This window comes from Kryptolebias marmoratus, linkage group LG8, assembly GCF_001649575.2.
Source record: "Kryptolebias marmoratus isolate JLee-2015 linkage group LG8, ASM164957v2, whole genome shotgun sequence".
NCBI classification, from domain to species: Eukaryota; Metazoa; Chordata; class Actinopteri; order Cyprinodontiformes; family Rivulidae; genus Kryptolebias; species Kryptolebias marmoratus.
In genome coordinates this window covers 13285188-13311623 of record NC_051437.1, presented here as the reverse complement: position 1 = coordinate 13311623, position 26436 = coordinate 13285188, and the positions used below count along the sequence as shown (strand labels likewise).

Here is a 26436-nt window from a genome sequence, read left to right as displayed (position 1 = left end):
TTGTTGTGTTTGCTAATGATAATTAGCTGTGGCGGCCATATTGAGTATGCTTGATGACAAAAGTTAATCTGCTGTAGATGTAAATCCAATTATTACTAACTAAGCATTTCATTAAAATCTGTCCACTGGTTCATGAAATATTTTGCTAACAAACAGATAAACAAACACACACATGCATAGTGGAAAATACATTCTCACCCACCTTTCGGTGGCAGCTGATAATTAGCAACATTTTGCACATAAACTGAGAGAAGCAAAAGTTTCCCATATGGCAGTAACCACGCATTTGTCAGTCCTTCATCAGTCGTAAAAATTAATTTAAATAAATAAATTTATTGACAGAAAAATACCCAAAATACTGATTATGACAATCTGTTTCATTTTACACCAATATTTCTGATGAAAGAACTGGAAATGTGAAATACACACGGTACAGCCAAGTTGTTTGCAGGCTAATGACGTCAGAACCAATAAACAGGCCTTTTGTATTTAGGTACGAAAATAAATGACCTTATCACATTAGCTGTGAATTGATGCTGCTGTGCTGCATGTAAGCTATTGTCAGAGCCAGATGAGACCCAGTTGGACGTGACATCAGCTGCACAATATCACTGATGTCATAACACCTGCAAAGAAAGAAAGAAACATGATGAAATTACTTTCCAAGAGACACAGAATAATGCTTAGGCACAAACTGGTCATTTTAAATCCGCAAAGTGAACATGCATTTTTTGTTGTCATCGTCTTACCTCATACCATGCAGTTCAGGTTTCAAAAGCAGTAAATCTCTGTGGAAGGTTTTATACTTGAATTGATCACTTTAAGTTTTGAAAAAAATTTGATTTGAAACGTAGTCTCTTTTAAACAAAGTTCCTTTAAACTACCAAGACTGGTTGTGGCAAATTTATCCAAAATAAAGAAGCAAAAAAGGGAGTCGGGGAAAAAAAAACTATGTACAGGGAAGATGTTCACCAAAAAAAGTGTTGAACCAAGCCCTAAAAATCGCCAAAGACAAAAAAGCTGCAAAATTGTAAGACAAAAAATACCATTTAAGAACTCTATGGGAGTACAAATTGGAGAAATTTTTAAACAAATAAAAAAATCTCCTTATCCTTACAAAAGGGCATCGATATAAATAAATAATTTTTACATCTACCTCATCAAATTTAAAAATTGCAAAATAAAACTAGCCAATGAGTAACACTGTGGGCATGCAGATTTATCTAAAATTATCTTCTACAACTCTACTAAATCTATTGCAACAGAAACTCTTCTCATTTGTACGAAAAAGGTTTTAATTTGTGTTTCCGTAACAAATAAAGCCTGGTGCAGACACAGGGACTATCAGAGTGAAATGATTAAATAAAATATTTGCACATTTAAAAATTGTGATTGTTCATTAACCTTCAAATAAATGATTATCATTATAACAAATATCTGAGCCTTAACAAGGCCTGTTTCCTTTAAGTACTCAGTTTAACAACCATAGACTGATGGAATTAAAGTGAATCTAACCAATGTCACGTCATCAAAGTGGTTCAACAAAGTTATAATGGGTTTGGCCATTAGTTGTTGGACCTGCCTCAATTATACAACTTAAATCAGTAATTCAACTCTTTTAAAGTGAGGTTTATGAAAAGGTTATGACTAGTTAATACCTTACTGCTTGAACAACCTCAGTTTGGACAAATGGAGTTTTATTCTGACCAGAGTGACGAGGTAACAGCTGAGTGATGGTTATATCTCGTCTTCTCTGTTGCCATCCTATTTGTAGGCAAGTTTGTATATTTTTGTACATTTTTCACAATGTTGACATCTCCACAGAACTTCAATCGCAATCTTAACTCACTGATTCAGAATTTGCACACACCCCTTTTAAATTTCAAAATGGTTTTACCTGAAAATTTTACTGCAGAGAAAGTTTTAAGACACCCCAACCATCAAAGCAGGCATCAATACAATTGTTTGATCTAAATAACTGATTATGAGTTTTTATTGAATCTGCGGAGACTGTGAAGTTGTCGACATATAGCACAAAGTTAAGTGTTAATTTATGCAATTTGTAATCACAGACAAAACACCTGAATGCATAAGATTAAGTCCAAAAGTAAAACTTTCCTGTGACGATTAATTTTGACCCACCCCACCCCCACACATGCTGGACCCTCACATTTCTAGATCCACCACTGGCCATATTAAAACAGCTTCAATCTTAAAGATTTTTCAGTGGTTTGTGTCAGCTGGAGACCCTCGAACAAGAATATTATATTTCTGCTGGAACAGTGGAATGTAAAACTGATGCTGATGTAATGGTTTATAAAATGGTATTCACGTGAACTGCTATCAAATTATTGAGATTAGAGTTGTTTTAATACAGTTCACTTTGGTCTTGATCTCACTTGTTTTAGCCAGTCAGAATTAAACTCTATTTATCCAAACTGAGGCTGTTCACAGATCTATCTACAACAGGTAAGATATTGATTGTTCATAACTTTTCTCAAGAACCCCACTCCAAATGATCTGGACTATACCTTTAGTCAGCTATAATAAAACATCTCTACATGGAAAATTATGAATACCTAATTTCTAGTTCATAGGAGAAATAAGGAAACATTCAAATCATTGCGTAACTTGAATGTTACATAAGAACCCGTACACCATGATTCTTCACTATACAGGTGAAACTGTAGACTAACATATAGTTGTGATTCAACAATAAAACACGCGGATGACTTTTCCACTTCTCCCACCCTGCAATCTAGCAGCTTAATGGCGGTCTACAGCTAAACAAGAAGCAATAAAACGGTTCAAACCTTTTTTCTCACAGCATCAAGATGTGTCTGACCTCTCAGCGTTCTGATTTCAAAGCTTTTATTGCAAAACATGTTGGTGCAACTTTAAAAAAATACATTTAAAAAATGGCTCTGCATTCATCTCCTCTCCGCTGTGATGTTTCATGTGAAGAGACCAGTGGGAGGACGTCTAAAAATGCATGGCAACAGACTCTTTTTCTCTCCTTTTCCTTCTCTACCCCTCACATTCTCACACAGGCACATTAACATGCACACAAATCCAGAGACAAATAAATATACGCCCGCACAGAAATAGCACGCACGTACCCTGCACCCCACCAGCCCCACAGGGCTTGGAGGAGCAATAATGGTTCCTGTTGAGAAGAGTAAACCCTCAGGAAAATTATGTAAACAACATAACATAACAGGAATTAGCCCCCGTTTATGAATCAGCAGCAGTGGCAGCGGCGGAGGGAAAAAACAAGTGTCCAGCTGCACTTCTCGCACAGGTCACGGTCTCGGTCAGAAAACTGTTTGTGTTATCATCTCAGACTCTCCTGTCGCAGGCCGCTACTCTGCTCCTCACCATTTCCTGTCATCACACCTGATTGAGCTCAGATCACTTGGTATATATATATATATATATATATATATATATATATATATATATTTATATATATTTATATATATATATAAAAAATCCCACAAAGATGGCTGTGCCTGAAAACAGACCATCCATTTTCCCCTCCTTGAGTTACAGAATTGGAGCCTGCATGTGCCGCGCAGCAGAGAGCGATTTGCTCGTTGAAACCCTGCAATTCTATTTCAGGCCATCCCACACACAGTGGGAGAGGAGCAGAAATGTGTCACCCTTTAATTGTAGCTTTTCAGGTCTTGTGAAAATTTGGGCATATCTAGGTAAGAAGAGTCCTACTTTGGATTTCAGGAACACACCTCCAGCAATTATCACATCAGAGACATGAATAGTGGTGTGTGCGTGCATATCTGCGTGTGTTTTAGAGAAAGAGAGACTGTGTGTGCTTTTAATTGGTCTGATTTAAGCCTTTCGGTTTAGCTGCCTGTACATTTGAGATCAGCACATGGAAATTATGTCCTTGCAGCTTGTGATGACAACACGGTGTGAGTAATGCAGACGACCAGTTCCTGTGTGTGTGTGTGTGTGTGTGTGTGCGTTATGTTCCAAATTATATCACCAGCATTGTCACTTGCTGTGAGCTTTTCTCAGTCTGTTCTGCCAGCTGAGCTGCAGAGATTTATTCCTATAAAGGGTCAACCCCTTTCAATTAATTTCTTGTTAGTTCTGATCCAAATAAGCTGCAGTAAGAATTTAATCCTCATAACTGGATTATGAGCTGATTGTCACTACAAACGGGTGGAAAACTGGGTGTTTGCTGTTGAAATCAAGAGTTATATAATTGTGGATGGACGTTGTATCGACAGCCAATCAGAACCGATAAGGTAATGAGCAGCTGTGCTGGTAAAATGTTTCACTTGTCATTGTAGCTGATTTCATTAAGTTGTCCTTGATAATAACTTACCAGAGACAGTTCTTCTAAAGGAGGGTTAAAAAAAGGAAAATAGAAAGCATTCAGGACCTTTACAGATGGCATTAAAAATAAAAATTCAGTTTTAAACAAAGATCTTGTCCAACCTGTTAGCACTCAAAATATGTGTTGGGAATCAGTCTCAGCTACAACCACACCAGATTTTTAGATAATATCTGTAAAAATGATTGAACTGCAGACATTTTTATGTTTTCTTGAGGTCATTTGGCCGTGGCCACCATCTTGAAATAGGCTGACTTCAAAAGTTAATCAAACGTATATGTACAGCCAATGGTTACTTTCAGCGAGTTTCATCAAAATTTGTCTAGTGGCTCATGAGATATTTTGGTAACAGGCAGACACACAAAACACACAGGCATGAGCACACAGGCAAAAACATTATCACCCACCTTTAGTCTTTTGGCATCAGGCAATAAAACTATTTCAGACAGTATCTATTCTGACAAATCTATCTTTTAATTTAGAGTGCACAGATTGTTTCTTTTGCCACTTTTCCCATGCAGTTAGATTATTCAAGTAACAGATTGAGATTCTTGTTCGTTTCATTTCCCCACTTCAGTGTATGAATGTACACCTCTGTGAGTTGAAAAGAGCTTCTTTATTTACTTGATTACACCCAGCTCAGTGCCATCATCCTGTGTGGAATAGTACATCCTCTGGTGCACCTGCTGTTTAGAATACCTCCCCTCCTCACTGAGGTAAGGCAAGGGTGTAAGGCTGAAAGACATGAATGTGTGTGTGAAGGTGTGTGGGTGTGTGTCCGTAAGTCTTTATTATTAATCAGGGATAACTGCGAAGTCAGCAGGAGAAGGGAAAGAGGCCAAGGGTTGACATTTCGGGCTGCTGTTCGTCCCGCAGGGAGGCTCACACACCGGCATCAGAGAAACACTGGACTCGCTGTTTCAGTTCTGTCAACAGAGCTTTGTTCTGCCACCACGAATCTGTGTGAATGCTTGGTGGGCGATAATGTTTTTGGCCAGGTCTGTGTGTGTTCATTTGTCCTTTTTCTTAGAAAAATATTACATGAACCACCAAACAGGTTTTAATAAAACCCTCAGAAAGAAATCATTAGGTGTTCATCTATAACTCATTAACCTTTGGAGTCAACTCAGTTCAAGATGGCCGTCACAGCTAGTCAACCTTAGCCAATACAAAAATGGCTTTAACAGAGTCAATTTTACAGACATTGAGCTAAAAGTTAGTGCTCATGAGTCATCCTCAAAACAAACTTTGAGCACTAATAGCTCACATTAGATCTCTGGACATAGCAAAAGATCACACAGAATGGGATGGACAAGATTTGAACGTAAATGCTTTAAATCAAGTCTTTAATTTAAAATGTTTAAGGCTGATTGCAGAATTATCTGTCGTTGTTAAACTTTTAGAGTTGCCTCGGTGCTTTGCCACCACTGTTGGTTTTCCCGGGGGTGTTGTTAAACGCTCTCAGCCCAGAGGGCCAAAGCGAGCTGTACCCGTTTGAAAGTCATTTGCATCAGGAAACTGGCCGAGGTGAAAAGGATGATACCAAATTTCACCCATCTGTGGTCCTGCTAAATTGATTATATCAGTTGCTTATGTAAGTGGGGGAACGAGATGAGCCATCAAATTAGTTCCAGTGTCGCACCGAGTGCCAGCATGAAGGGTGCCAGTGTTGCCTGATGAAAGCAAAATGTTTAAATCAGTTCAATTACATTTTATTTTAAACGGAAATCTGTAGTGTTACTTTACCACAGCTCTATGATTTACATTTTAGGGTTTGAAAAGGGATGTTTAGCACTAATTAGCCATGCTGTAAGGATAAGAAGGACAACTTTGGATGCTTTCCGTCTCATGCATGTTAAAACAGCAGAATGAAGCGAGTGTAAACTAAAAAAAAAGAGCCATGTGCCTTCACTTGTGTACTCCAGGCAAATTTGCACAAGCAGTAAGCAAATATTTCTAAATGTAAGCTACCGAATTTGTGTTAGCGTGGTCTTTTAATTTCAGCTGTGGATTTTGATGTACTGCCTATTATCTCTTCATGACACTGTAGCTACCTCTCTTCTGGATGTTTGCAAACAGCTGAGCTTCTCCACGGTCCATTTCGAGGAAACAACAAGAGGACATGTTTTTCTTTTCTTAGTCTGAATGACTTCCTTACGCAAACTGTTGAATATTTATTTGTCTTCACACCCTCTGATGATGAATATTATAGTTTTCTCTTCTTCGTGGAGTCCCATGTACTCGTATGAAGTATGTTACAAGGATTAAAGCCCCTCAATCTGCCTGATGACACATTTTCAGCTTTTTTTGATTGCAGTTTTTAGTGACGAAGAACACTCAACCATTTTTACCCTTCAAAATATTTCAAGGGAGAGCGCAAACCTCTGCCAAGGCCACAGGATCATAAAAAATTGTAGGGCCCAGATCGTGATCAGGATCACTAAAATTTAACCACTTGTTTTCTGTGACAACCCCAACATTTTCTGAAAATTTCATCAAAATCGGTTTGTTTATTTTTAAGTAATCTTGCTTACAGACAGACAGATTGACAAACCAACCAGCCAACACTGCCAAAAACGTAACCTCCTTGGCAGAAGCAAAAACCAACCTTGACTCTTTTTGCTTTATTATATCCCATATTTGTGTTGCACAGTTGACAAGTTAACTAAACAAACACACAGAAACAGTCACACATATACCAACTTGGCTCCATATTTCCTCAGTCTTTTGCAAGATGATGCTGTTAAAAAATTTTAAGAACTGTGTTTATCAAAAAAAATAAATAAATAAAGTAGTAGATTTCATACAGAAATAAAACCTAGCATTCCTTTAAGGAGTGCATTTTGCCTGCTTTCTCACATGCCAAAATTTTGAACAGCCTTGTGCGATTTGTCAGAGCTCAGAGTGTGTGTTAGGTTTGACTCTCAGCTACTACCACACCAAACTTTAGCTCAGTCTCTGTAACATTCACTGACTTATAGCCGTGTTTGTGTTTACTATGTTGATTAGCTTTTGTGGCCATCTCAAATAAGGTTCAATCCACAAGTTGATCAGTTCAAGATATACATCCAGTGATTACGTTCTGAGGATTTCATCACAATCTATCCACTGGTTCATGAGATATTTTCCTAACAGACAAACACACACACACAGGTGATTACATGATTGTATGACAATGAGTAAAAATGATGAGAACTGGTCCGAACCTAGTGCCAGAATCCAGCTGCGGAGTCCATAACAGGCGTCAGGTGATTAATTAGTGTATGTTGGACTAATAGCTCCACTCAGTGTTTGTTTACAGTTACATAATTGCCTACATACAGCACTGACAGTAGCTGACAACCAAGAACCTGCTGAGACAATTAGCATCCTCCTTTGGTTCTGGGTTTGCCTGCAAGGGGAGTCAGTTTAAGACCAACAATTTTTTATGACTGCAGCTGTTACAGTTTCATCTAATCTCTTCAAAGCGCTAGTTTGTCTTGTGAGTTAAAAAAAAAAACAGAATTAATTTTCTTATTTCCGTACAACTTACATCTTCATGATGTTTAAAGAAGGGTTGTTTAAAAGGATGGGAAATGTAGAAACTGTTCTCACAAACTGAGTTGGACAAGATTAAAAGTCAGACATAGATACGATGACATTGATCTATTTTTGCTCTGACTGTAAAGAGTTAATAAAGCCTCGGTCCAGCTCCATGCTTCAGCTGAGCACCTTCTCTCATGTCAGCTTTTACATAAATAAGAGCTTTTTCCTCTCCATCACTCCCTCTCCTTCTCGTTCTCTCATACACACCCACACAGAGCCTGTCAGAGGCACATGAGGATGGGTGGAGGAAGGAGGGAGGTGGGTGAAGCATGACACGTGAAACAGGAACAGCATTGCGCTTAACACCACATCCAACAGCTCTTTATCCATACTTTCTCGGTATTCTCTCTTCTCTAGCTGTTTTTCTTTTCTGTTACTTTTTCTTCCCCCCCCCCAAACACCATATGTTTTCAAGAGTATTTTTTCCTCTCAAAGAAATTGGGGTTATTATAAATTTACACTGAAGACTCTTCTCTTTGTTCTGGAAATTACCCGCATTCTTGTGAATATGAGCTCTTCCCTGGCAAAGAGATTTTAATTAAGCTCAGTTAATTCGTTTGTAAATGAGAAATCTGCTAATTGGTTTCAGCAGAAGGCGATTAAAAATTGGGGACCTAAAAAAATGTAGGATTCTGGTTCAGTGACGGTTTGTGATCTGTGAACCATTAGATAGTTGCAGCAAGTAAACGATCCACTGCTTAATCCCATCACTGAACATGATGGGAGGAAAAAAGAAGGCACCGAACGGAAGATTATTCCTCCCAACAAAGATGGTGTCCAAAAATAAATCGTATTACAGGTCTGTTTCTGTGTTTGTACTTTCTTATTAAATCAATAAAGTCACACGTTTCTACAGACACCAGCGCATGGGTGTTGTTCGAGACTTAGCACACCAATTGGTTTCCATGGCAACTCTGAGTTTTTTCTTTCTTTTTTTTTTTTTTTAACTGACCGACAGTGAGATGACTGCTGCCTCGCTGAGTACCCTTTCGATGAGTCGTCTCCTCTTTGTGTACAGGTCGTCACGCACGGCTGAAATAGCTTTTATCAGGTTCCGATGAAAGTAAACAAAATGTGCGTTTCCCAAACTGAATCTGTCTCTCAGGGTGTCAGGCAACGCGCTCTGAAAGCAGGTTCATACTTCACCCTCTTTATGTAAAGATAAAAAAAGCACATTTGCTGTTTTCTTTAGTCAAGAAAAAGAGACTCCATAACCTCCCAAAGAAGAAAAAGTCTTTACAAAGCCTTCTTTTTTTGCTGTTGATTATTTTGTACAATCAAGGTTGCTCTCCATCGTGGTGCAAGGACATGAAGTCCAAATAATTCTGACAACAGTGTGACCAAAAGACATAAGCCGTGAATGCAAAAATGTTTCCAAGTCAGTGACAATCAGAGGTGCAGTGAAATAAATTATTCAGAAATGGAAAGTGCATCTAAGACAAGCTGTCCTCAAAAAGTCAATGACCTTTTATGGAGACCAGTTATGGAGCCATCAAGTGACCTGAGGCAAGTTGCTCCAGCTTTCCCCCATCACAGCAAAGAGAAAGTGTGTTGGACCTCTTATTTTCATTCAGATTATGTTCTTATGTTCAACTCCTCGAGCACGGCATCATATTCCACTGTCACACAAGAGTGGGTCTCTTTTAACTGTTGCTTCATCCTTTTTATGGCATCAGTGGCATATGACAAAACGATATCGTTCTATTATTTTCAGTTATGATGCCTGACTCTAATACTGTTTGGGCACAATGCCCTGTGATCCTTTCAACGCTGTTTTATGTTTGAGCGTCACCACTGCCTGGACACGAGAGCTTCCATAGCAGCCTTTACCTGCTTTTATGGCAGCACTACCTGGCTATGCTTTGGTCAGAAAAATGATTTATCGCACAGAAAATTAGGTTTGACTGGTTGTTGTCAACAGGGTGTTCTAAACTCGTGTCTAAATATTGCAGAAACATTTTCTATGGTATATTTTATACAACCATACATATTACAATGAGCTACAACAAACTCTAGAACAATTTAGTGACAATAATAAAATATGTTTGAATTCAAATATTAAGGAATTTTGGATTTCTTCCACAATAAATGGTCCAACTCTGCCATCTATTGATATAAACTGGTACCTGCGGTCTACTCAAAATGTCAACTCTTGGGACTTTTAGGTTTTATATAATCACAAAACTACCACTGTGTCATCTCCTAGATGACGTAATTCCTTGTTTCTTCGTGTGTGCGTGCATTTCTGTGTTGAGTCAACACAACTCAAGATGGCTGCCACGGCAAACTGACATTAGCAAACACAAAAGTGATGAAAAGATTTGTCCAACTGTTTGCAATCTGCAACTTTACCTCTAGATGTCAGTGAACCCTACACATTGCATCTCTCAAATTCAAACCCATCATTCTCACACAGGGCAGCTCCTGTTTCTAATTTGACCACCTTGCCTCCTCTGTTTTCTCTCCGGCACGTGACCTGAAAATCCGTGTGCAATATCTTGAAAGACGGCTTAATTCCTAAAGAGGAAATCGTCTTGGCAGCTGTGACATCGAAAATGGCCGTGAAACATGATTTCACGCTGTAAATCAAATTAAAAGTAAATAGATAAGTTGTCACCGTCAGTGTTAACGCTCATCTGACAGGTCATAAAATAGAGCAATAGGCTATAGGAAGAAAAAAAAACTACAATATGCAGATGATACAGCTGTGCAGCACATCACATTAATGCTGTTATACAATGACATCGCCAAACCAAGCTGTCTGATTTTGTTAAACGCCTGTTGCTACAGCTTCCCTCTCCTCTTGAATCTTTCTGTTTTTTATGTTTGCAACTCAGGAGAATGGGACTAAGATTTCCGAACAAGAAAGGTTGAACAAAGTCAAAAATGTGAATAAAAGATTGCCAATGACAGGATATTTTATGGTTACGCATTATACACTTATCCCACGTCAACAGTGGGAACAAATTTATGAGGTCATGACAGAAAGCATTCATATCTTCCCATAATTAGAATGCTTACGATAGTCTGACAGTATCAAAGTTTTATGATTACTCTGATGTAAAAGGCCAAACGTTAAATAAAAAACGAAGACATCGGGACCGAGGCATGCTGAAAGATGCTTGTAATGAATGCAGGCTGCATGTTCAGTGAAGGGCACAAAGTCTGTAGCTTTTTTATTTCAGCCAATCACACCTTCAAGTGATTTCACTGATTAGTTTGAGCTTTATTGATTAGTTGTGCAATCACTTGAAGCAGTACAGCACGGCAATGTCTATTTCTGCTGTCACTAAACCCAGTTAATTATAAGACCAGGATCTTTTCACAGCTCATAAAACACACGACTAAAAATATCTGTAGGGGGCTTTAAAATAAGTATCTTTTATTACTCTGCATTTCATTTTGTGAGAATTGTGCCTAAGTTTATTTATTTAATTACATGTTAAAAGTAGTTAAATTGGCTGTTTTAGTCTTTCCTATTGGAAAGACTAAAAGACTTCCAGAGACATTTAAACATTTAATGACTTGTGTTGATTATTTCCTGAACATAAGCATCTAAAACAGCAGGTATTATGATCTGAATAGAAACTAACAGCAAAATCCAGCAACAGTTCAACATTAAAACTTCATGTACATGTAAAACTACTGGCATAGTAATAAAAGCCACATAATAAGCAACATCTCATGAGTACAATATCCCATCATAACCAGAGAGAACTCTGAAACATTAATGGGTTTTTTTTTCCCCCTCTCAGTCCATTACTCCATCTGTCTGGAAAAAAGAGAAATCGCCCAAGAGTAGGCTCCTCCAGGAAACAGAACTTCACAACTTGTCCCTCTCTCAGTGTGTTGCTGGGGAAGAACAGAGGAGTGTGTTGTGAGTGTGTATTACGTCAAAAAGTCACACTCATCAGCAGCCTTCTGTACAATGTGACTGTGCGTTCAGTCAAAAAGTTTGGGTGTAGGGATGACACGTTGCTTTGGAACTGTTGGACACAAAAGCTGTCTCTGTTAAACAATGCAGAGCAGAGACTTACTGTACATCTTAATAAGTGGGGTGTGAGGGGACCATTAGTCGAGGCACTGGTGCAAACAGTGACGCCGTCGCTCCCTCGGCTTTAAACTGTGTGTGCTGAAAGGCTTCTCATCAGTTTTACTAATGCCGAGCTACAGAAAGAAAGGATTGTCAGCACCCGTATTAGAACCAGTCATAAAACAGTCATTTGTGTTCTGAATCAGCATATTCATTATTATTACCCATAGTAAAGATGGAAATAAAGAAAGTAAAAGACTTCTGTACACTAGTACCATACTGTATCACATTTCATTGTATTATATTGTATTGTATCGTTAGAAACAGATGATGGGACTGACAGCTGTTGGGAAGAAACTGTTTCATGAGGTACTGGTTGGCCTTTGGCTGGAGGAGAGTGGTTTTCAGAGTTTATTTCCAGGGTGGGAGGGGTCAGCAGCAATCCTCATAGTGTATTTCATACAATACACTATGATACTATATATATATTGTATCATACTGTCACACTGTATTTTGTTGCATCGTGTCACGTTGTACTGTATGGTAATGAAATGTATTACATTTTTTTATATTATGTCCTCGTGTATTGTAATATATTGTAATAATATTTTTGTAGCAGGTAACACTCATACAGTAGAAACCATGCCAAACAAGAGTTTCAGCAGTCCATTTCTTAATGAGTTACACCATGATTTAACTTTAAAATGTCATTCGTAGTTTGAAAAAGTACTTTTTTTTGTTCCTTTTGTACAGCAAACTTGAATTTTTTTGGAGTACTTTGACATTATGCACATTACTGTCTTTGTTAGTTGAGGTTGGAGGATGAGATCATCTCTGTGATCTGAAAGTGTGACATTTTCATCAGAGCTTTGCCACCCAGCTGAGCTGCTTTGAAAGAGCGCTCTTGTACACCATTTGTCTTGTGTGACTTTACTTCTTAAAAACAACAAAAACAAGACCTTGGAGCTTCATTTAGACATCTTTCTCTTTCTCTTTCCCCAAAAAAATTGTGGACTGAGGAGCAGCAGCGACCACTTAGAAATGCTTTTTAGAGTGAACTTGCATGAATGTTGATGGCTTGTAAATATGTTTTAATAGCTGTTAAAAGTTGTGTTTTGTACATTCGCTGCATTGCCTGACATTCAGATAGAGGTGATCATTTGCTGCACGAGCAACTTCCTAAAAGCAAATCTTTGAGCTGAACTGACCCTTGATTTGATAGTTTCTCACGGTGAAAGCTGTAAGAGCTTCTATGAATCAGCTGCTAGTAAGTTGTTGGTTGGAAGTTTAAGACTAAACTATGACCTAATTATTCGATTGAGAAATTATACAGATTTTTTGATTGAAGTTATGAATCGAATAATCATTAATTATCTGGTATCTCGGTTTCAGTTGTGTAAATTAACCTGGTAAAGGTCAAACAGAGATTTGTTTTGGAACACAGCCTGTTTAGAAGTTTTGTATTTCTAGATATTTTGTTTGTATAGTCAAGGCAAAGAAAACCTAAATCACAGTTTACAGGAGAAATGTTTGTGATCCTAACATTTTCTCTTCATTTCCATGTGACTGAAAAACAACTTTCAGTGTTCTACTTTTTAATTGTACCTCATTTTATAGATCACTTAATCTATAAGAATATTGATTTAGTGCATGATGTTAACCTATCTGGATAGCTATTTTTTATTATTTAAAGTTTTATATAAATGTTTGCCTGCCTACTCAGCATTTCAAATGTGCAATAACAACAATATCATTTCAGCAAAACAAAATACAAAAGCAATGATTGTGTTTACAATATTATATGTTACGACTTTTCTGATATTTGCGTTTTTGTGATGAAAACCTCATCAAGTCATAATAAACGTTTCACAAATCTTCAAAACGCAGCAAGTCAGTATATCTCAGAAATGAATGAAACTAGCATTCTTTGAAGGGGTGCATATCACCCACCACCTTGTCTCAGTTTTAAACAAAGATCTGACCAATCTAACGAACTGCACAAAATCTTAGATTTTGCACAGTCTGTTAGTGCTCATAGTGTGTGATGTGGATGACTGTCAGCAACAACCACACCAAATCTCAGCTGAATATCTGTAAAACTGACCTATTAGTCAACTTTTGTGTTTGCTGAGATTGATTAGTTGTGGTGGCCATCTTAAATGGTGCTGACTTCAAAAGTTAAACAGTTGTAAGCAGCTGTTCATCTAATGATTATTTTCTGGTTATTTCAATAAAATTTGACCAGTAATTTATGGAACATTTTGCGAACAGAAAAGAAGGGTTGACTCCAGCAATTAATGCCAAAGTTTTAACCAAAGCTAGATTCTCAGCTACTATCAAACCAAAGTTTAGCTCAATATGTGTGATTTGTAATGCATTATAGCCATTTTTGTGTTTACTAAGGTTAATTAGCTGGGGCTTCTGTGTGTACATCGAATGGTTACTTTTTGAGAGTTTCACTAAAGTACATCCAGTGATTGATAAGTTATTTTGCTAATAGGTGTATAAACAAACACATACAGACAGAGAGACAGGCAATAACATTATTGCTCACCTTTTATATTAGTAGATGATAAAAACAAGTTTTTCAAAAGTTCATGCAATTTAATGCGTGTGCATGAACAGCATAAGTTATTTTTATCTAAATTTTGACAACTGTCAGCTAAAACCAATCATTTTTTTCCCTTATTTGCCCAGAGAGGAAACTCAAACGTGTCTGAATGTTGCTTTGAGAAAAGAAAAAATAAAACACATGAAGGGATTTTTGGCTCCGCCAAATGCGCCATAATGTTAACCAAATGCCAGCTTCCCTGTGACGTAGTTGAGCGTAGCTGCTAATTGTTGTCAGGCTCTTCAGCATTGAATCACTGATCTGCATGTTGCAGGTTACCCAGCAGGCGCTCTCGCTCAGCCTCCGCGCACTAATGACAACAAGCCTCAGGCCAGGCTAGACGCTCAAGGTTACATGCCTGTGCTCTCTCCTCTCACAAAGAAATCAGCAGCTCTCATCTTAGAGAAAGAAACCAAACGCAGCCTTGCTCGGATGGAGGCTGACTCATTGGCTCAGTCTGTTGAAATGTCGGCCATTCCTTGGCCAGGACTGTTTTTCTCCTCTGATATCTAATTTGTGGGAAATGGTGCCTGAAACTACCAGGAAGGACCTGCATCATAGATTTGAGGAGAAATCCTTTTGATTCACAGATGTCAGGGCCTGTTCACACTTTCTCACCTCCCATCAGCTGGTGTTGTTTTAGTCACTGAACTGCAAAGACCTTGAATCATGACCCGCAGACACCGAACAGACGCCTCATCGGCTGTTGCATTCTCTGTACTGACATGTCCGATTGCCATCTGAGGGCGTTACAGCAACCTCAGACTAAACAATGCTTTTTAATGTTTCATTTTTATGAACTCTTGACATCGCTGTATGAAAATGAAAGGTTCCCTTAGATAAACTGATTTGAGTATGTTTCTAATCAGCAGCTTTCAAAATAACAACCATGAGATGTAAACAAGACTCAGTCTTTTGCTGGTTGCTGGCTACCTAAATATTCTAGCTGCTTGCAAAATGAGTTGCATGTCATTTCCATAATTTGCTGGTGGAGGCAATACCTGCTCTTGTTAATTATTCATGTGCCAGTAGTGTGTGCATCTGTTCTCCTCACAGATAGAAAAAAAAAACGAGGAGGAGAAGATCAAATTGATCAGCTGCAGATAAAATGGTATCTGGTGCTGCTGATGTCTTGGAATTGTATTCCTGGTGTGATATTATGTTTCTTTTTTATTTAAAGTGCTGTGAAAGGCCTTCACACTGGAAAAAAAAAGAAAGAAATATGAACATAAAAGCTGAATATGTAATTGTGTCCAATTTTGTAGCCTGAGTGGATTTTACAGATGTGAACAGACGAAGCATTAATAACAGTTTTAGTGAGGTTTGTTGAGCCAAAAAGACCAAATAGTTTTCAGCCATGCAGGTGGCTTTCTTTGAGATCACCATGGTAACGTGCGATGAACTCTTAATCTGCTCTGGTTGAGGTTTGGATTAAAACAACTGAAAAAGATATTCTGCCTTATCACAGACTTTTTTTTCAGTATTTTCAGGCAGAGTTAGATTTACTCTATCTTTGCAGAATATGTTGTGTATGCAAACATCTTGAACTGTAGGCTGGCTACCAAATAAGATTACATTTAACACAGAATGCACAAAAACTGCACAGGCTAAATTAGATTATTCTTTTCTGGTCTTAATATGCAGTCAAGTCATTTCAGCTTCCCTGCAATACGAAGATTTGATTATTTTCTTTCTGTGGAGGTTTGAAACAAAAGATTTTAAATACCATTAGTAACTTCGCCTGGTGCAGCAAATGTTCAAAGAGCTCTAGTCACACACTATTTCAGCAGGTTTTAAACTGACCAATCACACAAGGAAAAGGCAAACTGAACAAGATGTTATGGTCCTAAATAACGTCAAAACACAAATGGAGCTGACAGACTCAAGAAACTGTTTTGTGGTATAACAAAAGGATTGAAGGCAGGGAGATAAACTGCAGGTTTACATAGCGCCGAGGGTGATCAGATAAGCGAGACGTGACGATTTGTAGCACAAAGCAGGTGAAATAAGTAGCAAAATGAGGAACAGAAAGAAAAGAACTGAGAATCCCGGGTGGGTAAAATGTTAAATATAGGCAGGGAAAATAAATAAATAAATAAATGCTTTTTGTGAAACCAACCCCATAAAGGATCTTTTAAAGTGGATTCTGTGGAAAGGTTGCAAAGAATTAATGTTACCTATTATAGACAGCTCTGTGGACAACTTCAGCTTAGAGAAATAGAGTTTAATTAAACCTGAGTGATGAACATATGGCCAGTTCAACGAGGGCCAAGACCAAAGTGAATTGCTACTACCTTAAAACAACTCAAGTTTCAAAAAAATTAACAGTGGTTAATGGCTTGCACTTGTATAGTGCTTTATCTAGTCCAAGGATCTGAAAGCACTTCACATTACATCCAGTCATTCACCCATTCATCCTCACATTCACACACTGATGGTGGTAAACTACCACAGCTGCCCTGGGCCGGGCTGACAGAAGTGAGGCGGCCATCACACCGGCGCCACCGAGCCCTCTGACCACCACCAGTAGGCCAGGCAGGTGAAGTGTCTTGCCCAAGGACACAATGGCTGAGAAGAACGTAGCGGCAACCCTCCGGTTACAGGACAAGCCCCTACCTCCTGAGCTAATGCCGCCCACTGGTTTAAATTCATTCATTTATTGCAATTGATATTACTTGTTTTTACATAGAATTATTAGGGTGTTTTTCCAAGCACAAAAAGCATCAGTAGCAACTAGCTGTGGCATTCCTGCCAGAATGACCACATCATGCAGAATTAATGATACAAAAAGGGTGTGTAAGATATTGTTTTCATAAACCTCCATGAATTTCTTTTAGATTGGAATTGTTTAAAGATGACATCAGTTCAATTTGTTCTTGGCCCCGCTGGAATTAGCCATTAGCTTGTTAAACTCTATTTCACCAAACTGAGGTCAGTCAAAGCGCTATCTACAACAAGTAAGATACTGATTGTTCGTAATCTTTCCACGGAACCTCACTACAAAGGACCTGAACTATCCCTTTGACTCATTGTAGAAAATGCACTTCTTCAGCTTTGTTCCTCACAGCTTTCACATGAGACAAGAGGAAATAGGAATCTCTTGTTTGTGAGTTCTCATTACAGTTGCATGTGGGGTGTGACACGGCTGTATCATGTCACCATTGTTTTGTTGCATCTTATTATTTTTGTAAACCATGACTATTAAATATGTTAGTTTTTTTTTTTTAATCTATTTAAATGTGAAAGTTCTTAGTGCATCCTTACTTATAGCTCCTCGAGCAAGCAGCCCCTCTCTTCGATCTTCTCTCCTCTGTGTCCTTATTAAGAAGTGAGACGTCCTTCAGAATATTTGGCTTTGAGGGATTTTCAGGTCACAGGCAGGAGGACAAAGGAGAGAGGAGACGTGGAGGGACAAATTAGGCAAATTTGTCTCAAGAATGAATAAGTTCAGTAAGGACAACCAGGGTGATTAAATCCACCCTCACAACAAAGAGTGAAATACACCTTTTTAACCTTTCCCAATTGTCTCAGTTTTCTGGTTTGACTTTTTTGGTCTCACACTTATTATCCCGTGTGTTTTATTTATTTTTTATTTTTTTTACCAGGAATACCTGTGTCCACTGAAAGAGTTTGTGTAGAGGAGCATGTTGTGACGCCATGTCTCTGGAGATGGAAAAAACCATCACCAAGCTGATGTACGACTTCCAGAGGAACTCCACCTCTGACGATGACTCTGGATGTGCACTGGAGGAGTACGCCTGGGTCCCCCCTGGCCTCAGTCCTGAGCAGGTACAACACAACCTCACTGATATCCAAGTCGCACTGAACGTCTCATTATCTATCGTTTATTTTCCTTCAGACCGTATCTAATTGAACCCAAGAGGGAAGAGAAACTTAATCATCTGGACAATCTGCAATTCTTTTTTAATAATGTTGAGATGGAAAATTTGTCATCACGGGGGTGAAGAACAGTAGATCAGGATCACTTTAATTCCCATTCTCTGGATTTTAGTTTTTGGACTGGAATGAGGGGAAAGGAAAGGGCAGGGCTGACAAGCAGTACAAATTACAAAGACTTTAGCTGTCAGGCATTTCATGGGAGAGTAGTTGTAGGGACATTTTTCAGCTGTCAGCATTAAAGCTGGTGTTAAGTAGGAACTAAATTCAGAGTTCAAGAGAAAGACAACCATAACCCAAATCATGAACAGCAACCAAACACTGATTGGATGGTTGATCTGTTGGTGGAACAAATGTCAAGGGATGAAAACACTGATAAAATGTTCAAGTTTCCTTCATTGTTTTGTGATTTTAAAATTAATTGTCCATGATTTCTTCTTTTTTTTTTTGCAAGTTTAAAATCCTTTAAAACAAAACCTGAACATTATAAACAAAATTTCACTGATCATCAGTGCTTACTACTTGCAACAGAAGATAAAAGCTTCATAAATGAGTATATGTTTTTGGTTTTTTCCATCTACACTGATGAGGCTTTAGGTACAATTAGTTCCTTCTGTATTTCAGTATTCTTGCACATTTAAACCCAGTAAAGATTAAGTAATTAGTGTCAGTGAGTGTTTGAAACTAATTAAAAACACGGTGCAGTTTCTTTTTTTATGAGTTTTCAGATTTCAGAATTCCCAGTTTGGAACGTTTGCAATTTAAATGTTTTTTAACTGCATGACCAAACTAATGAAATAAGTCATGTCCTGTTGTTTATTTAAATTTTATTTATTTATTTTTTGCTGGTTGTTTTTAACCTCTCCTGACACAAGATCTACATTTTTGCTCAACTGTATCAACTGTAAACACGTTTGTCTTTATTTAGTAAGAGAAACGCTCTAATGCAACAGGCCTCGTAGGGCTCTGTTAACAGATGACAGGAAGGGCTGATAACAGTCATTTTCTTCAGTCAGCCATCTTGACAGGATGCTGAAAGAGACTGCAGCCTCTGTCATCCAGCAGGAGGTGCAGGCAATTGTGGCTGCCTTTTTTCCTCTGTTAATGCACTTGAATGTAATGATTTTTAAGCCTGTCACTGTTGGTTTCTCTCTGCACAATGCCATTAAAAAGGGAAATGATCATTTCATGTGCAGAGGCTCATTGAGCTGTCAGATTTCAAACATCTCCAAACTTCGTTCACTCTGTCATTAGGGTTCAGCTGACTGTCTCGTTGAAATGTTTTGTTTCCTTTCTACATTTGTCTAACTTCTGTGAGATACTAATTATATTTAAAAAGAGACTTTTTAACCAGAAGGGCCTTCTTAAAGCATTTTAGTATTTTAAGAAAACATGACCTGATTCCTACAAAAGGCAAAACAGACTTAAAACACATTTTCTTAACATTACCTCGACATGAGTTACGTATCTCATTATTTCAAGACAAAATTTTGCTTTGTTGTGATAATGATTTAATTATATCATTTTCCCAAAATGACAAAGCTGCTTTTCTCAAGATAATGGGTTAGTAGGCCGATATTTAGTTATTTTGACCTAGAAAAGCACATTTTCTCACAATAACTGGAAATTATTTTGTAATCACAATAAAGCAAAAGAGTTCTGTCTTTATCAGGTCTATCATACTGATTTAAGCCAAAAATGTCACATGAATGAACATTCAGCAAACAGGGTTACACGTGCACGACTTGATTTATTGTTGGGGATCATCCACAAACGTCAATACAGCGATACTGAATGATGAAACTGGGTGCAATGCAAGAACCACTCAGCTTTACAGCATAATCATCTCCTGATCATCAAAAAACAAGAGGTTGATTCCTTCAGATGACAAGAAAAATCTAGTTTGGTTTTCTGGAGAGAACTTTTAATCCTAAAAAACATCACATCATAGCACAGATGTTCTTGGTTTAACCCTCCCGTGGCCTTCAGGTCAAATTGACCCAAAGTTACAAGGACTTCTCTGCCGCTCTCTGTCTCTCTCTCTTTTGAGGGCTTCAGGAGGGTTAGTTGCTGTTTTTCATTTGGTTGCTCCCCTCTGCAGGAGTCACCCCAGCAAACAAACTCACATGAAAGATTTGGCAATTGTTTTGTGCCAGATGCCCTTCTGTACTGAACCTGGGCTCGAACCTGCAGCTTCAGGATTATGAGGCCGCAGCACTGACCACAAAACAACCACGGTCCCCCATGTTCTTGGCTTTAGTTAATTTTACTAAAACTTAAACTGATAGTTCAGATCTTTTGAAATGGGGCTCTGGGGAAAGGTAACTAACAGTGATTGTCTTACCTGTTGTAGATAGCTCTTTGATCAACCTCAGTCTGGAGAAATAAACTTTAGTTTTGACAAAAACTGATGAGCTAACAGCTAGTCCGAGTGGTACCAAGGCTAAAGTGGACTGCTGTTGTCCTCAAACTACTGAGTTTAACAAACCACTTTATACCCCAATTCCAGGTTATTTAAATAAAATGTTGTGGTTCTTGCAAGCACAAATAGTGGCAGCAGCAGCTAGCTGTAGCACTTGCTGTTTATAATATTCCAAGGAATATAATAACATTTCTGCTAGAATAACCATGTAATGCCAAATTATTGGACATTAACTGCTAATCATTTGATATTAAAGTTGTTTTAAGATGACAGTAATTTGCTTTTTGCTTGGCACTGCTCTGACTAGCCTTTAAGCCATCAATCCAGTCTGAATTACATTTTATTTCTCCCAACTGAGATCATTTAAAGAGTTTCTACAACAGGTAAAGTATTAATTGTTCATAATCCTACCACAGAACCCCATTTCAATATGAATCGCTTTCAAAAATATATTTACTTTTTTTTTTTTACCCCTGTGTCATATCTCTACCGGGTTTTGAAAATGATTGTTTTTTTTTGCATCATCTTGGTAACAGAGAAACAAACATCACTGCAAACATTTCCTGCATCTTTGGAAATATTTTCTCTAGCACATAAGGACAATGACAGCGCATCTAATTATGTCATTTAATAACACATTGCATAAAGGATGCACTGAGGATTGAATTGCTAATAATAACAGCTATAAATAATAGCAAGGGCAGTGTGCGCAAGAACAACAGTCAATGTTTTGTATGTATGCAGCATGACAATAAATATTCATTGCAATTCTTGTACTTGTCTTTCAAATCTTGTTTCTTATTTAGAGCTCATTTGAAGAGGCAGTCAAAATCACTCTGCACTGAATAGAGCAAAACAAGTGAAATCGAAGGGCGGAGAGGCACTTTCTTTCTTCTCACTTTCCACCCGACTGATTATGTAAACTCAATTGGAAAAACTCGACTGAACACGGACAAATTTTTTGCGTCAGAGATTAGTTCACTGAAAGTCAGACAAGCAACATGATTGCTTTGCATCCTTTGAATGTGTACCTTCATATCCACCAATCAGGGCTTCTTTTTTTTTAAATTTCACCAGCTAACATGAAAGTACAAAGAGAGGTTCAGGATACTGAGCTTTGCTGCATCGTGAAATTTAATTGCAGCGAGGGTGTGGATACCTGAGGGGTAATTTTTTTTTTTTTTAAAGAAGTGTGATTACTAGTTGTTAAAATTTTAAAGACCCTCATTCTGCTCAAGGTTGTGTCTGCAGCAGCAGCAGCAGTGAGCAGGTCGGTTTCAATTCAGGACACTGACATCCAAGGGCAACGCTGACAGAGGGCAGCGCATAAACAGGTCTTACTGGCATGAAGAGTATCAGAAACAAACTCAAAAGCAATTCAAGATTCATTTGAATGAGCTAGTTACATGAATTAATGAAATAAGAAAGGATTTGTAAAGTAGACCTAATTACATCTAATATAATGCACTCAAACTGATTCTTCTAACACTGCACCAGCTTTATATTTCACTTGCAGTACACTTTATGTATCGACCGCTTTAGCCTAAAACTCTGACATGAAAGGTGGCACAATATTCCTTCAAGGAATGCTAGGACTTTAATTTACTTTACAGTGGACCACATAATTAGTTGTTTGTCAAGTGTGGCTTGCAGTGCGAACCCTTTAGCAAATGATCACTATGCAGTTTTGTTTTGCAACTTCATTGTTTGGGTTTACTTTCATACTGAAATGGATAGTTCAAAACCTTTTTGAAGTGAGGTTATGTGGAAAGGTTATGAACCTGTTGGACCTGTTGCAAATACTGTGGCTATGTAAGATTACAGTTTGGAGGAAAAAATAGATCATTTCTGATCAGACTATAACACTTCCATAGTAGTTTGAAACTGCTAGTGATGATAAAATCCTAAATTAAACCAACAGAGGTGTACAATAAACTGTACTTGTTAACTCATCAATCCAGTCATAATTCATAAAATTTTATGCCTCCAAGTTGAGGTTGCCCAAAGACAAATCTACAACAGATAAGATATTGATTGTTCATAATCTTTCCACAAAATCCAATTTTCAAAAAGACACTTCAAGGTTATCTACATGTGACTGGAGGATTCTGAGGCTACAAAACCTGACATTTAACTCAGGTTTAAAGACTAGAAAGCACAGAACTACAGAAGAATTGAACTTTGACCCTGCCCTGGTCAGGTCCCAAGTAAAACCTAAAAATGAACAATAACGTTGCTTCAAATTTGGTGACTATTTAAATAGACATCTTTAATCTATACATTTAGCCATAATTAAGTACTGAGGTGAAAATACTGCTACTTCAAGGCTGTACATAAGTCTACATGAGTCAGTTAGCAGTTTATAGTATTTTTAACTCTTTGTCAGATTCAATTCATATGTGTTGTTTTTTTTTTCTTTTGTCAGGTACATCAGTATTATAATTCACTGCCAGAAGAGAAAGTCCCCTATATAAACAGTCCTGGGGAGAAATACCGCATCAAGCAACTGCTTCACCAGTTGCCACCGCATGACAATGAGGTAAAACACCCCTAACTGCACAAATGTCTCATTCACATGTGAAAACTGTGATTTTCTGCATTCTGCGCTTTTGTGCCACCTGACGATGACCTCTGTTGTTTCAGGTACGTTATTGTAACGCACTGGACGAGGAGGAGAAACGGGAGCTTAAGATCTTCAGCAACCAGAGGAAAAAGGACAACTTAGGGAGGGGTAATGTCCGTCCTTTCCCACTCACCATCAGCGGAATGAGCTGTGAAAAGGTAAACATCGCAAAATGTTTCCTATCTACACTTCTTGACCTACTTCTTACTACAAAAAAAGCAGCTTTAAGGAGTCTTTATTCAAACCTTTTTGCACCTTCCTTCTCATCATCTTGCAAATTATAATTATCTCACTACTACTTGACTCCCTTCCTTCCCTTATCTTCTTTTATCTTTTCATGTTTTCCTTTCCTTTCCTCTCCTCTCCTTTCCTTTACTAACCTACAGTGTGGTGGTCAGATAAACGGAGGCGACATTGTAGTTTTTGCTGCCAGAGCAGGGCCTGGAAAGTGCTGGCATCCTCGTTGCTTTGTCTGCTGCACATGTGAGGAACTGTTGGTGGATCTTATATACTTCCACCAAGATGGCAAGGTGTACTGCGGCCGGCACCATTCTGAGAGGCTGAAACCCCGCTGCTGTGCCTGTGATGAGGTGCGCCTGTCTGGGCCGGGAGCCTTTCAGGGTTGGAAATGGTTGACTGGTTCACAGCTCGCAGACTCGAATTGGTCTGAAACCAGTTTGGAGAGAAGAGATTTTTCAGTGCTCTTGCTGTGTCTAAGAAAGGCATTAGTGGCCTGATGGTTTGAGATAACGACAATAATTTTACACAGTTCAAGTCCGGTTAGGATTATCAACATTCAGGACATAAAAATATTGCTGCCCAGATGTTTCTGTTTCATTTGGATTTAATTTTTTTCCAAAATGGAATAACTATGACAGCATTATGTGTCAACGTGCCTTTCAAGTTGATAGCAAAGTTAAAAATAAAGTATCTAAACCTCAGAGGTTTATTTTTCCGGATTAACATGTTGAAATGAAGGGCGTTTGCTAATAGATCAATTTGAGGCATCACAATGTGATTAAGCAAATAAGAGAGCAGAAAAGACAACTGAAAGGCAGACAATAGTTGCACAGGCTAAATCTTTTTCCCCCTGAATAGGTTTCTTGAAATGAAACACTGTTTAATTTGCTCAACTCAAAAGAAAATGTGTGACAGAAGCATATCCATGGTAACAGGTTTTAATTGGGGAGGGGTGATATGAGTATGTTTGAATTTGTTTGACCCTAAACATCCATAATACCAAATATATGCATAGTGAAACGCACACTAGCAGTGTATGCCATCTTATCTGAATATGGGATTTAGAAAATATGCTGTATAATTTGGACAAACAATATTTATAAAATTGCAATCATGACTTAATAATAATCTAATAATCTCTTTTGTGGGTTTTAAGTATTTGCAAAACTTTTGCACAGAGACATACAATAACAATGCTAGTTTATATACCAGATTTACACAGCTGAATAATATCAAAATGTTACTGGAATTTAAACATGTACATTGCAATTTTTTTTATTCACATTTTTTTAATTAATCCTTTATCTGTGCTTTCGGACATGTATTCATTCTTACCCCAACTTTAACACTGTAACATTTTGTAACAGAAAAAAAAACCCTGGAGTGGGGAAAAAACAGTCCTACTTGTTATGTTTATTCAGTTATATTTTGTAAACAACAAAACAAGAGAGATAAATTCATTTTATCCAACATCTTAACCTTCATGGCTTAGTAAAACATACATAAAACATAGAATAGTTGCAATTGTTGGCGTATTAAAGATGGCATTTCTAAATAATTTGTGAGTAAATAGCACTTTTGAAACAAATACCTCCCTAGTCCAGCAATGCAAAAAATTCCAATTGACTAACTAGAAATAGAAGTTCTAAAGAAGAGCTTTAAGTTGAAACACTGAAAGGGTTATAAAACTCCTTCAAAAAGGTAAATCGGTATGAAATTTGGCCAAAACATTTATTATCAGTCATATATGGGTGGAGTATATAAGTATCTGTGTGGGTAATTATTTTTTGTATGAGCAGACATGTATTATCTGCTGCTGGGAGTAGATTGTTGGCCATTTATTTGGTTATAATAAGCAACAAATACTAGTAACACACTGTAGGTAACTTACTGTTTCTCTGCTTTCTTTAACGTCTTACTTCCTTTTTATCATTCAGTTATGTAAATCAGCTAATTGTTAAACACTGACATGGTTCTTGTTTCTTATCATTTACACGTACGAAAGCCATGTCATTTTTAGAGAAAGTCTCAAGCTGAAACATGCCTGTTTTTTCAGTTGTTATTCAATGTTAGAAGTGTTAATTTTGAGGGCTGAGTGCCTCATTTTCAACGTTGGGTAGTCTGACTTCTTCGAGCCTCAGATAATTATAAATAATTGACAGAATTAAAACAGACTGGGAGTGGAAAATAACTCACCAACCTCTGCAACATAGAAAAATAGGTTGCAGTAGATATTGCTTTAGGTCATTGGATGAATTGTTAAAGGAAAACCAAGAGTTACAGTTGCAAATATTTACATGGAACATGTTGAAAATGATTCCAAATGTTTTTTCTTTCTGATGAACAATGCTCAGTTCCTGTGTTTATCTTGTTTGCTGATGCCTGTATTGTCTGGGCTTCACAGTTAATCTTTGCTGATGAATGCACTGAGGCAGAGGGAAGGCACTGGCACATGAAACACTTCTGCTGCTACGAATGTGAGACCACCCTCGGCGGCCAGCGCTACATCATGAAGGATGGACGGCCTCACTGCTGCAACTGCTTTGAGTCTCTTTATGCAGAATATTGCGATGCATGTGGAGAGCACATAGGTACATGACATGTTCTCATTGTTGTTTCTATAACATAGACAAACTGTTTCCAAAACACACCCACATTTTTCTAT

General features: G+C 37.9%; 1 protein-coding gene across 2 annotated transcripts in view; it reads left to right on the top strand.

Annotated features, from left to right (window-relative positions):
* Positions 1-26436, top strand: part of LOC108232156 (prickle-like protein 2) — a 51489-nt gene that overhangs the window by 20915 nt on the left and 4138 nt on the right. Inside the window, exons 2-6 of one of the 2 annotated variants that reach the window (XM_017409768.3) lie at positions 18195-18378; positions 23334-23447; positions 23552-23689; positions 23918-24121; positions 26176-26362. In XM_017409768.3, coding sequence (XP_017265257.1) covers positions 18247-18378; positions 23334-23447; positions 23552-23689; positions 23918-24121; positions 26176-26362 — 775 coding nt within the window. In that variant the 5' untranslated portion in view covers positions 18195-18246. The remainder of the gene's footprint in view (positions 1-18194; positions 18379-23333; positions 23448-23551; positions 23690-23917; positions 24122-26175; positions 26363-26436) is intronic. The other variant, XM_037976775.1, reaches the window with a different exon arrangement.